Source organism: Loxodonta africana, chromosome 4 (assembly GCF_030014295.1).
Source record: "Loxodonta africana isolate mLoxAfr1 chromosome 4, mLoxAfr1.hap2, whole genome shotgun sequence".
NCBI classification, from domain to species: domain Eukaryota; kingdom Metazoa; phylum Chordata; class Mammalia; order Proboscidea; family Elephantidae; genus Loxodonta; species Loxodonta africana.
Genome location: NC_087345.1, coordinates 23066224 through 23080559, shown reverse-complemented (window position 1 = coordinate 23080559; position 14336 = coordinate 23066224). Strand labels below are relative to the sequence as shown.

Genomic DNA, 14336 nt, shown 5'->3' with positions numbered 1-14336 from the left:
TGCCAAATTTTCCACCAGATATCTTGTACCAATTTATGCCCCTGTCAGTAGTACCCTGGAGTGCTTGCTCCTCACACTCTTGGCAATAACATGTATTAGTGATCTTTTTAAATCTCTACTAAACTACCAGGAGAAAAATAGTATCTTATTGTTTTAGTTTTCCTTTCTTCAAAGTCTTGAAGAATGCACACCAAGCTCTTACTAGCTGTTACCTCGGAGGAATTTAATTTGGAAGTGTAAATAATTTTTGTTTTAATGCACTCTGCATTGTTCAGATTTGTTAGTACACGTAAACTTTTCAAAGTTAAAGATTAATTAAAATGAAAAGAGAAAGCATCATATTTGTTTTATAGTGAGGCAATACAGACTAGTAGTTAATAAACACAGAATCTAAAGTCAGACTTCTTGAGTTCAAAGGCTGGCTCGACTATTTAGGCAAGTTGCTAAACTCCCATGCCTGTTTCCTAACCTATAAAAAGGTGATAATGTTAAGTGCTTAGAATAGTGTGTGTCTAGCACATAGTAAACGCTATGTTAAGTATCTGCTACAGTAAAATGAAACAAAACAAAAAAACAATATTAGGTTATTGGGTTGCTGAAGGATTAAATGAGACAATGCATTTAAAGTGTTTAGGACAGAGCACAGTACATAGTAAGCCCTTGATAAATGACAGCTATTATTTTTACTTCTTGTTATTAGCTGCTGTCCAATCGACTCTGACTTATGGCGAACTAATGTACAAAAGAACAGAACGATCAACAACAACAAAATAAATAAAATTAAGGAAAAAAAAGAAGGAACAAAATGTTGCCTGGGCCTGCCTCATCTTCATAACTGTTGTTGTTGTTAGGTGCTGTCCAGTTGGTTCTGACTCACAGCCACCCTGTGTACAACAGAACGAAACACTGCCCAGTTTTGTACTATCCTCACAATCATAGTTGTGTTTGAGCTCATTGTTGGAGCCACTGTGTCAATCCATCTTGTTGAGGGTTTTCCTCTGTTTTGCTGGCCCTCTACCAAGTATGATGTCTTTTTCCAAGAACTGGTTCCTCCTGATAACATGTCCAAAATACGTGAGATGAAGTCTCACCGTCCTCGCTTCTAAGGAGCCTTCTGGCTGTACTTCTCCCAAGGCAGATTCATTTGTTCTCCTGGCAGTCCACGGTATATTCAATATTCTCCAACGACACCATAATTCAAAGGTGTCAATTCTTCTTCGGTCTTCCCTATTCACTGCCCAGCTTTCACATGCATATGAGGCGACTGAAAACCCCAAGGCTTGGGTCAGGTGCACCTTGGTCCTTAGAGTGACATCTTTGCTTTTTAACACCTTAAACAGGTCTTTTACAGCAGATGTGTCCAACGCAATATGCTGTTTGATTTCTTGACTGCTGCTTCCAGGGTTGTTGATTGTGGATTCAAGTAAAATGAAATCCTTGACAACTTCAATCTTTTCTCTGTTTATCATAATGTTGCTTATTGGTCCAGTTGTGAGGATTTTTGTTTTCTTTATGTTGAGGTGTAATCCATAGTGAAGGCTGTAGTCTTTGGTCTTCATCAGTAAGTGCTTCAAGTCTTCCTCACTTTCAGCAAGCAAGGTTGTGTCACCTGCATAACGCAGGTTGTTACTAAGTCTGCCTCTAATCCTGATGCTGTATTTTTCTTCATATAGTTCAGCTTCTTGAATTATTTGCTCAACATACAGATTGAATAGGTAAGGTGAAGATACAACCCTGACACACACCTTTCCTGGCTTTAAACCATGGAGTATCTCCTAGTTCTGTTTGAAGAGTGCCTCTTGATAAATGTACAGGTTCTTCATGAGCACAGCTAAGTGCTCTAGAATTCCCATTCTTCTCAATGTTATCCAAAATTTGTTATGATCCACAGAGTCGAATGCCTTAGCAAAGTTAATAAAACACAGGTAAACATTTTTCTGGTTTTCTCTGCTTTTAGCCAGAACCCATGTGACATCAACAATGATATCCCTCGTTCCCTGTCCCCTCCTGAGTCTGTCTTGAATTTCTGGCAGTTCCCTGTCCATGTACTGCTGCAACTGCTTTTGGATGATCTTTAGTAAAAATTTACTTGCATGTGATATTAATGATGTTGTTCGATAATTCCACATTTGGTTAGATCCTCTTTCTTGGGAATAGGCATAAATAGGGATCTCTTCCAGTCGGTTGGCCAGGTAGCTGTCTTCCAAATTTCTTGGCATAGACAATTGAGCACTTCCAGTGCTACATCCCTTTGTTGAAACATTTCAATTGGTATTCTGTCAGTTCCTGGAGCCTTGTTTTTCACCAATGCCCTCAGCGCAGCTTAGACCTCGTCCTTCAGTAACATAGGCTCCTGATCATATGATACCTCCTGAAATGGCTGAAAGTCGACCAATTCTTTTTGGTATAATAACTCTGTGTCTTTCTTCTATATTCTTTTGATGTGTCCTGCATCGTTTAATATTTTCCCCATAGAATCCTTCAATACTGCAACTCAAGGTTTGAATTTTTTCTTCAGTTTTTTCAGCTTGAGAAATGCTGAGCATGCTCCTTCCCTTTTGGTTTTCTAACGCCAGGTCTTTGCACTTGTCTTTATAATGCTTTGTCTTTTCGAGCTATCCTTTGAAATCTTCTGTTCAGCTCTTTTACTTCATCATTTCTTTGTTTGCTTTAGCTACTCTATGTTCAAGAGCCAGTTTCAGAGTCTCTTGCGATATCCATTTTGGTCTTTTCTTTCTTTCCTCTCTTTTTAATGATCTCTTGCTTTCTTCACGTATGATGTCTTTCCACAACTCGTCTGGTCTTTGGTCATTAGTGTTCAACGGATCAAGTCTATTCTTGAGATAGTCTCTAAATTCAGGTGGAATATACTCAAGGTTGTAGCTCTAGTAGGCTAAATGTCCGAATTCAGGGCATCAGCTCCAGGGCAAGACTTTTTCTCTCTCTGTCAGCTCTGGAGGAAAATTCTCATCATCAATCTTCCCCTGGTCTAGGAGCTTCTCCATGCAGGAACCTCAGGTCTAAAGGATGTGCTCTGCTCCTGGTGCTGCTTTCTTGGTGGTATGAGTTCCCCATGCTCCTAGTCCATCCAAATGGCGACTCCACCCTTTGAGACAAAGTCAGTTCTGTTTCCTCTGTTCCTTGTCTCTTCAGTTTCTGCTTCCTGGTTCCTTAGCCTCTTGGCCCGTAAGGCCTCACCGCCTGTGTATGCCCTGCTCAGTCAAGTGTTCTAAAGCTCTTCAATTCCACTGATAAGTACCCAGGGGCACCCCACTCTGCCAGGAAGCCTCCTGCCAAAGGCACTCAGCTCTCTTGCTTCATGGGTTAGCTCTTGCGCTGTCTTGTACTGGTCTCCTAGTTCTGCTGCTGCCATTTCTCTGCTGCTGCTTCTTGCCCTGTGCACCATCTCCAGTGTAACTACTCTCCTCATTTCCTTCTGAGACCTCTATCCATCCACAGTTGCAAAATCACTTCCACATTTTAGGTATCTGTTAGAGTAGCACCCCACTCTCAGTACCAAATGTCTTAGGCTGGGTTCTTTAGAAAGCAAAACCAGTAAAGCATATAAATATATATAAAAAACAAAACAAAACAAAACAAACAACTAATTCCAACTCATAGTGACCTTATAGGACAGAGTAGAACTGCCCCATAGGGTTTCCAAGGAGTGCCTGGTTGATTCAAACTGCTGACCTTTTGGTTAGCAGCCAAAGCTTTTAACCACTATGCATCCAGGGTTTCCAAACATATATATAGAGAGATTCATATTACAAAATGATTCATGTGGCTGTTGAGGCTGGAATGTTCCAAGTCCATGCGTTAGGACAGAGGCTTCTCCTAATTTATGTAGCTGCAAGGGCTGGCGAACCCAAGACCAACAGGTCAGAGAGCAGGGCTCTTGCTCACAGGCTGCAAAGACTGACATATCCCAAGACTGGCAGGCAAACTGCAGGTAAGCTGCTAGCTCAAGTCCAAAGAACCAGAGGTCACATGAACAGGAGCCAGCGCAGGATCCAGCTTGAGTAAAAGCCCATAAGACTTGCCAGAATGTCCACTTACATTCAGTGCAGGCCACACGCCCAAAGAAACTCTCTTTCAACTGACTGGCTACTTACAGCAGATCCCATTATAGAGGTGATCACAACGGCATACAACTGGCAAACCACTGAGAATCATGGCCCAGCCAAGTTGACACATAACCTTAACTAACACAGTCAGCTAATTATCTACTCTTTTTCTTGCGAGATTGCACTGGCTAGGACTTACAGTAAGTGGTCAAAATGAATATCCTTGCTTTGTTCTCTATCTTGGGTGGAAAACATTCAGTGATCCACTGTAAGGTATAATGTTAGTTGTGTTTTTTTGTAGACATCTTTTATAAATTGAGGGAAGTCTCTTTCTATTCCTAGTATTCTAAAAGTTCTTAAAAAAAAAAAAATGAATGGGTGTTGAATTTTGTCAAATGCTTTTTCTACATCTATTGAGGTAGTCGTAATTTTCTCCCTTTATTAATAGGACATAATACATTAACTGATTTTTTAAATGTTGAACCAACTTTGTATTTCTAGTATGATCCCCATTTGATCATGATATATCATTATTTTAAAATACTGCAAGATTCAATTTGTTAATATATTGTTAAGGATTTCTAGGTCTTTGTTTATGAGCAATATTGGGTTATACACTTTTTTTTTTCTTAAAATTTATCAGGTTTTGGTATCAGGGTTATGCTGGTTTCATAAGAATGAGTTGGGAAGGGTTCCCAATCTCCTCCTTTGTTTTCTGAAAGTTTTATAATACTGGCATTATAATTCATGAGTGAAGTGATCTTAGGCCTGGAGTTTTATTTATGGAAGGAAAGGCTTCTGATTACAAATTCAATTCCTTTAGAGATATAGGGATATTCGGAGCCCGGTGGTACAGTTGTCAAGAACTCGGCTGCTAACCAAAAGGTCAGCAGTTTGAATCTGCCAGCAGCTCCTTGGAAACCCTATGGGCAGTTCTATTTTGTCCTATAGGGTCGCTATACAGTCAGAATCGACTCAATGGCAATGGGTTTGTTTTTTTTGTTTATAGGGATGTTCAGTCTTTCTTCTTATGAGAGTTTTAGTAACTTGTGTTTTTCCATTTCACCTAAGTTTGCAGAACTTATTTGCCTTATGGTTTTTATAACATCCTTTATCATCCTTTTAAGGTCTGGGGACTCTCTAGTGATATTTCCTTTTTTTTATTCCTGATATAGATAATTTGTGTTTTTCTCCCTCTTTTGCCCTCATCAGTATTGCTTGGAATTTATCAACTTTGTTAATCTTTTCAAAGAAGCAGTTTCAGTTTCATTGACTGAATCAATCAGGGTTCAGTCAGGAGATAGAAACCACATCAGCAATTTGAACAGGAAAAATTTAACGTAGTAAAGCTTAATTATTAGCTATTAAAAGGTGGTTGACAATGGCAAGGGGTAAAACAGAAGCCAAGGCTATACTGTCCAATATGGTAGCCACTACCCACATGTGGCTTCTGAGCACTTCAAATGTGACTAGTCTGAGTTGAGCTGTGTTGTCAGGTATAGAATATACACTGCATTTCAAAGACTTCATAAGAAAAAAAAGTAAAATATCTTATCAGCAATTTTATATTGATTATGTGCTGAAATATTTAAAATATTTCAGCAAATATTATTAAATATTTAATAATATTTGCTGAAATATTTAAAATATTTTTAAATATTTAAAATGGTTAAATAAAATATATTATTAAAATGAATTTCACCTGTTTCATTTTACTTTTTTTAAATGTGGCTATTAGAAAATTTAAAATTACATATGGGCTTCTGTTGGATCGTACTACTCTGAAGAGTCCAAAATAGCCAACACCATCTCTAAGTGGAGGAAATATAAGCAAGGAATGAATTCAGTACTCAGAGCGCTCCCTTCCTCCCCACTGCTGAGATTCACACCTACACTGGCAGAATTTAACTAAGTTACATGGAAAAGTTCTAAGTAGGATTCATCTCAGAAAAAATGACAAAGGTTTATCGGACATACGTGTGTATATATTTGTGTGTACATAAAAAATCTGACATCAATCTTAAACATACTTGATATAAATCAAGCACAATGAATGAGTGCTATAGAGGGGAGAAGATATCTACTAGAGGAGACATTAGTATCAGAGTGACTGCCAATCATCCCAATAAACTAAAGGTACCTCTATCAAGTCTAAACCCCAGCTTACCTCTAATGTGGGTGATGACAGGATTAATTATCTATTAAAAATTCTCACTATTTGTTGCACTTAAAATAATAAAACTAGAAACACTAATTTGAGTCAGTCAGCTAGTTACTGACAAAAGGAACATGCTCCCTCAGAGAAACTGGGTGTATGAGGGTTAGGAGTAGGAGGGTGGCCTGCTTGTTATTGTATATACTTTTGGACTGTTTTGATTTCTTTGTTTTACTTATACCAAATGGATTTAGATTTATCCACACACACACACTCTTAAATTTCTGAGTTGCTAATAAATTCTCGCCACTGTTTCCGATACGCTTTCTGATCAGAATTTTTCCATGTACCTAAGCTAAATTATGACTGTAAGTAGCTGCAGTAGTGAACGAATTTTAATAAAAGAGAAGTTTTCACAAGCAAGTGTGATCCATTAGCTAAACCTTAAACATTAACCAAAAAACCCCACTGCCATCTCATAGCCACCCCACAGGGTTCCAAGGCTGTAAACCTCTATGGAAGCAAACTGCCACATCTTTCTCCCATGGAACTGCTAGTGACTTTGAATAGCCAAACTTTCAGTTAGCAGCTGACCACTTTAACCACTGGCTTCTTCTAAACCCATGGAAAAAGGAACTGGTCATCATTGGAAAACAGAAATATTGCAATTATAACAATTTGATGGCTCAAACAGTTTCAAGAAAAAGCAGATATACAGTTAGGAATTCTAATGGTAGCTAACAGGAAGACCTAAGTATAAAGGACAGTTTAGACACTTGACTTCTGATCTGAGCACTTCCATGAGGTAGGTGTATGACCTTGGGTAACCCATTTAATCTATCTAGGTCTAATTTTTTCATACACAAAAAAGGGGAAGGCTAGGAGATTTTTAAGAAGCTATCAAGTTAAAAAACAAAACAACTACAGTTTTATATTAACGATGGCATGCCAATCATTACAATCCTTTGACCCAGAGAGTCCTCATCTAAGAATTATCCCACAAATATGCTGGCACACGTGAGCAAGGATACATTTATGTGGTCAAGGATGTTCACTGGCAGCAACATTTGTATTAACAAAGGGCCTGGGGAAAAATAATAGATATGCAATAGAAAGTCAGTTAAAGAAACTACGGTAAATCTACACAATGAAATACTATGGAGCCACTTCAGAGACGGAAGAAGTTACTTGTGTTGATATGGAAAAATCTCTAAAATACATGGTTATGTGAACAAAGCAAGGCACAGAGTGGTGTACGTAATGTGAGATTCAATGGCAATGAGCTTTCATTGTGGTTTTAAAAAAAAGGGACTGTATATATATATATATATATATATATATATATACACATACACAAATTTTTTTTATACAAAGGATATTTCTAATGGATACACAAGAAACTGTGTAGGATTTGGTTGCTTCTAGAAGGGGGACTAATGGTTAAGGTAGACATAAAATTTAAATTTTCATCATAAATAATTTTTTCACTGTCTTTTACCATGTTTATTTAAAAATTTGCCACATTTAATTTAAAAATTCTTTAAAAAATTTGCCACATTTTAGATTACCCCAAATGCCTTATTTACAAATGTTATTTTCTCTGACAAAAAATTATTATTTTTCGCTAAGGTTTTTTAAATTACCTTGAAAAGCCTGGGAAACACATCTGCTGGTTGTCCACGAATCACAAACAAACGAGAGTTTAATTTTCGCAGATTAGCATCAAGATCCTCAAGACACTGAAGCAAAAATCTAGAGAAAATAAAATATTAAAACACTTAAAAACATCTATTTGGAAGATATAGAAAGTACCGCAAAATTGTGGCATTCCAAAAGTTGAGACAGCAACCCAACATCTTCCTTTTATCATCTTTTCTTTTACTGGTATATAAAAATTCCTGCTTCCAGAAACCATACTTAAAAATTAAAAAAAATTACTGTGCAAGTTTCCCAATATTTGAATGTGGTTCCTAAATTTAAAAATCACAAGTTTTCATTAAATGACTATTAGCAAAAGTTTGTTTTGATCATAAAAATTATGGAGAAAAATAGCAAAGCCATTAAATAACTTGTCCTTCTGTTTAAACCTGATGAAATGAAGTTCATATAGAAAGTCCACAATAAAAAATCTAGAACTTTGTTAGAAAAAAAATTGAAACATACCATTGAATCACTCTGGCCAAGTGAGTAACTTAAGAATTTTAGTACTTGGTGATACCGTAAACATCTAAGAGAGAGAAAATATAATACCCACTTTTCAGCTTATAATTTAAAGAAAAAGAAATAATAAATAGATGCTAAAAAAAAAAAAAAAGTCTGTTGCCATCAAGTTGATTCTGACTCACAGCAACCTACAGGATAGAGCAGAACTGCTCCATTGGGTTTCCAAGGAGCGGCTAGTGGATTTGAACTGCCAACCTTTTGATTAGCAGCCGTAGTTCTTCATCACTGCATCATTACAAACCAAAACCAAACCCGTTGCCACTGAGTTGATTCCGACTCACAGCCACCTTACAGGACAGAGTAGAACTGCCACATAGGGTTTCCAAGGAGTGGCTGGTGGATTTGAACTGCCGACCTTTTGGTTAGCGGCCAAACACTAATTTTCTGAGTGTAGAGAATACCACATCATTCAACAAGTTTCATGGAGCACGTGGGAATACAGATTTTTTCAATGAAATAAGTACTAACAAGGCTTACACATGATAAGTATCTGGGGGAAATGAAGAGGCAGTTCTGGATGATGTCTTACTGTGAAGAAATGGAGCATTCAAGAGCTAAAATGAAAGACATGCCACCCCTAAAAGGTTCAATCTCATTGTCTCACGCTAACTTTCTCTACTATTTCATCTAAATTCTGTTCCACTTTTTATGTTCTGTTCTTAAGGTTAATATTTGTCAGGCCTTTCCACAGGCTATGTGCTCTTTGAGAACAGTGACTATGTCTTAATTGTGAGGAGGAGTGGTTAGGGTCAGGGAAAGGCATAGTCCATAACTGCAATGTCTGATATGGTAACCACTAGCCACACATAGCCATTTAAATTTAGATTTAAATTAATTAAAATTAAGTCAGTTGCTCAGTCACACTAGTCACATTTCAAATCCTAAACAATCATATATTACTAGTGGCTACCATACTGAGCAGCACAGATATAAAACATTTCCATCACTGCAGAAAGGCTTATTGAACAGCACTGTCTAGGAGGTTGTTCAGTCTAGATCATTCTACCAAAAGTCTTGTTAACTTTTTTTAACAACTGTAATTATTAGTGACATCAGTATACCTAGTCAAGCTTGAAAGTCTTTCCCTGTTAGAAGTTACCATCTCTATTGCTTGGGGAATCACACAGTTATCTATACTCCTGAGGATGTTACAGATATCTCACCATTTCACCTTAGGAAGTCTCACAATTGCCTTTACACAAATAAGGGGAAAACAAAACAAAAACACCTTTTCTATTTCCACATTTATATTTATCACATCACCATTCTGCGTTGGCTTGGACTCACCTCCTAAACATTTCCACGTGCCCCCAATCCACCACTACCACTGTACAAGTACTTTAGGGGTAAGATTTCTGTTGTTGTCATTGTTATAACAATGTTAGAACAACTAAGTTTCATAAAATTATCCACAACTATGAATAATTTATCATGTCTAGAGACAGCACTGGGCGGGGGGGAGTGACAAACATTTACTGGGAAGGATCTTGCTTTACGTATTTGCTTGGCAAGAACATTTTTTTTTTTTTTTAAATCTGACTACACTGTCGTGCCACAATGGTTAAGAGCTTGGCTGCTAACCAAAAGGTCAGCAGTTCAAATTCACTAGCTGCTCCTTGGAAACCCTACAAGGCAGTTTCACTCTGTCCTATAGGGTCGCCATGAGTCGGGATCAACTAGACGGACATGGGTATGGTACACTATAGTAGTCAGATAAAAAATTAATAACTTGAACAAACAAGCAATTCTAAGCTTCCTTATATTTAAACAGCACAAAACTAAAATGAGCTGAGGGGAAAATCTAAGGCAGAGGAAACCCCAAAGTCTCTTTTGCACCACTGGTTTCAGCATCTTCTGTACCAGAGCTGACAGTGAGCGAGCGGCAGGAGTTCTCCATATTAAAAGTTTTGGTGGAAATGTTTCTATGTAATACAAACAGCTCAATGATGGAAAATAAGATGGGAAAAGACAAAAACTAAATGTCCCGATTAACTGATAAAATGAAAATTAAGTTTGAGTTAATTAATAATTGACCCTGTTATGTTTTCCTTTCCTGTTCATAGAATGAATAAGCAATCTTAGTGCTTTTCAACAAACACCCTATGTTTACTGAAAACAAACAAAAATAAAGAATATGAACTGAAGTACTGTGTTATAATGGGAAGTTTTGCTACCTAAATAGAATTTTGTTTTGGCACTCCATGAAACAAAGGAATAGAAGCTGCATTTAATTATGGTGTTTTTTCTTCCACAGACGTTATTGATGGTATTTTTCTTCCATTGTTGTTGTTGTGCACCCTGTGGTCAATTTCTACTCTTAATTACCCCATGGGACTCTATAGAGTAGAACTCACCTATAGGGTTTCCTAGGTTGTAATCTTTACGGAAGCAGATTGCCACATCTTTCTCTCTTGGAGCGGCTGGTGGTTTCAAACCACTAACCTTTTAATTGGCAGCCCGGGGCTTAGCCATTATGCGACCAGATGTTATCGTTTACATCTCTGTGATTTCACATAAAAATTACAAAAGTACAGTGGACTCAAGTACAGGTACTTTGTACTCAAACATTTTAATTAAAAGCAAAAAAGATTTGTGAAGAAAGAGAAGAACACATTGTGTTGTCCAACGGAACAGACTGTCCTTTGCACTATGACTTTTAAAGCTGTATGCATATATTAGTTTGATAAAATAAAATTTAAATACATTTATTTATGCTTATATGCTTTTTTTTATATGCACACACGAAAATATCTGAAAGGATACTTACCGAACTATTAATAATAGTTGCCCTCATGACTGGGAGTTTGTAGTTGAGAATGAAGAAGAGAGAAACATACATTTTTATTTGTTTCCTAAAAAGATTTAAAATAATTTGTATACATTCCTTCTAAGTAGAACAAAAATGAGATATACCTTACCTACTGTAAACCTGGTTTTTTACATGGTGAATATTTTTTGCAAGGCAGTAAACATTTTTTAAACATAGTTCTGTGGCATCAATTTGCATGGTTCCATACTATTCCATTGCATAGATGCCCTGTAATTTAACAAGTCTATCAACCCATTACTATCCTTCAATCAATCCTGAAAAGTCCTGTCTAATTTCCTCATCAGTAAAATTGGAAAGTAATTGGACTTATTTCATGGATTGTTGCAAGAATTAAAAAAAAAAAAATATATGTGAAGCTCTTAGAACAGTGCCTGGCTTATAGTACACGCTATTACGTAAGTGTTATTATTTTTTAGTCCCCTTCTTCTTACCACTTCTGTTTGTGACAATAATTCTAGTCCTTGTTATCCCTTGCTTGTTTTCTTGCAATGCCTTAAAATAGCTCTGCCTATCAACAGTCTGTCTCCACTCTAATCCATCTTATATAATATCAAAATCTTCCTGAGGCACACTCTCCTGAACAAAGGTCTCTAAAGACTCATTCCCTACAGAATAAAGAATAATTATTTTGCTTGGCCACTAACGTAGGGTTCTAGGTTCATTTCCTACCACTCCCCTTCTGCCCGCCAAATCGAACTACTTCTCTTTCCCCCACGCATTTAATCTCTAAGAATTTGTTCCACGCTATTCCCTCTACCTGGAATGCCTTTCCCAATTCTCATCTCTTCAAGTTCACATCCTACTGACCTTTAGTCTTCCAGCTGAAAGCAATTTTTCTATCCACTGAACTGTCACAGGACATTAGAGAAACTTCCAGTTGTACCTCATATTAAGGCTTATATATGTCTTACATTGCCTCCTGATGGATTTCAAAATGAAGAAGTCTGTATCTGATTCCTAACTAGACAATTTTCTTAACTTTGGTTTCTACATTTGAAAAACAAATCTCATCATGTGCCTTGTACAATTGTTGAAGATTAGAAATAGGATAAAATCACCTACTAGGGTTGTCTTGTATGGCTGTCAAAAGGCTTAGAAACAGCGTAAAATTACCTAATAGAGTCTCCAGCTCTTGGCAGATATTCATGAAGCAGATGTTATTATTACTCTCCATTGAGAATAATTTGTGGTTTTTTTTAAGTGACATGTACTTCTACATGTCACTTGGCATGTCTACTTGGCATGACACCATGAGACAATGAATTGGCTGAATGCCTACACCTATCACAAAATCGCCTTAAACTCATAACTTCATTTGAATGTGACAATGAACTAAGGCTCACAGTGATAAGGAAAGTATGAATATATATATTCATATATAAGGGGATACTGTGCGGTTTAAAGTCTGGCAAGGTGTGCGTAAGGGTTGTATCTTTTCACCATACTTATTCAATCTGTATGCTGAGCAAATAATCTGAGAAGCTAGACTATATGATGAAGAACATGGCAACAGGATTGGAGGAAGACTCATTAACAACCTGTATTATACAGATGATACAACCTTGCTTGCTGAAACTGAAGAAGGCTTGAAGCACTTATTGATGAAGACCAAAGACTACAGCCTTCACTATGGATTACGCCTCAACATGAAGAAAACAAAAATCCTCACAACTGGATCAATAAGCAACATCATGATAAATGCAGAAAGACTGAAGTTATCAAGGATTTCATTTTACTTGGATCCACAATCAACACACATGGAAGGAGCTGTCAAGAAATCAAAAGGTGCACTGCATTGGGCAAATATGCTGCCAAAGGCCTCTTTAAAATGTTAAAAAGCAAAGATGTCACCTTGAAGACTAAGGTGCACCTGACCCAAGCCATGGTGTTTTCAACTGCCTCCTATGCATGCCAAAGCTGGACAATGAATAAGGAAGATCGAAGAATTATTGATGTCTTTGAATTATGGTGTTGGTGAAGAATATGGAATATAGCATGGACTGCCAAAAGAATGAAAAATTCTATCTTGGAAGTACAGCCAGAATTCTCCTTAGAAGTAAGAATGACGAGACTTCATCTCACATACTTTGCACATGTTATCTGGAGGGATCAATCCCTGGAGAAAGACAACATGCTTGGTAAAGTAGAGGGTCAGCGAAAAAGAGGAAGACCCTCAACGAGATGGACTGACACAGTAGCTGCAACAATGGGCTTAAGCATAAAAACGATTGTGAAGATGATGCAGTACCGGGCAGTGTTTTGTTCTGTTGTGCACTGGGTTGCTATGAGTTTGGACTGACTCAATGGCACCTAACAACAACGACAACATCTATATACACACACACCGCCCCCCCCCAAAGGAAACCCTGGTGGCGTAGTGGTTAAGTGCTATGGCTGCCAACCAAAGGGGTCGGCAGTTCAAATCCGCCAGGTGCTCCTTGGGGCAGTTCTACTCTGTCCTGTAGGGTTGCTATGAGTCAGAATCGACTCGACGGCACTGGGATTTTTTTTTGGTTTTTTTTATATACCAAACCAAAAACCAAAACCCAGTGCTGTCGAGTTGATTCCAACTCATAGCGACCCTACAAGACAGAGTAGAACTGCCCCATAGAGTTTCCAAGGAGCACCTGGTAGATTCGAACTGCTGACCCTTTGGTTGGCAGCCGTAGCACTTAACCACTACGCCACCAGGGTTTCCATATATACATATATATATAAAACTAGGAACAGAGCAATTGAGAACCTGAATCAACTCATCTCTAAATACGTAATTCTTTCTTGAAAGATCTCTCAATATTTATAAAAATAGGAAGTTAATACCATAAAACAAAAAATTCCAACATCTCAAATTCGAAGCATCAACTCACTGACAGGTGTGATTTCTTTTTGTGCTGAGTGAATAAAGTTATTTGAAAACTTGCTATGCAAAGTCTAACCTTTCATCCTTTAGCCTCAACTGAGAAGAGAGATCTTCAAGAGTTCAGCTTCAGTGTGTTCCAGCAAACACACTAATTTTAACCTTTATGAGTGAGAATCAACTCAACAGCACACAATAACAACA

At 37.5% G+C, this 14336-nt stretch overlaps 1 protein-coding gene across 3 annotated transcripts in view; it reads right to left on the bottom strand.

Annotated features, from left to right (window-relative positions):
• Positions 1–14336, bottom strand: part of CRY1 (cryptochrome circadian regulator 1) — a 120251-nt gene that overhangs the window by 27471 nt on the left and 78444 nt on the right. For 2 of the 3 annotated variants that reach the window (XM_064283653.1, XM_003405313.4), the window contains exon 2: positions 7866–7974. The exons of the other annotated variant lie outside the window; for it this stretch is intronic. In XM_064283653.1, the coding sequence (XP_064139723.1) occupies positions 7866–7974 (109 nt within the window). The remainder of the gene's footprint in view (positions 1–7865; positions 7975–14336) is intronic. 3 annotated transcript variants of the gene reach the window in all.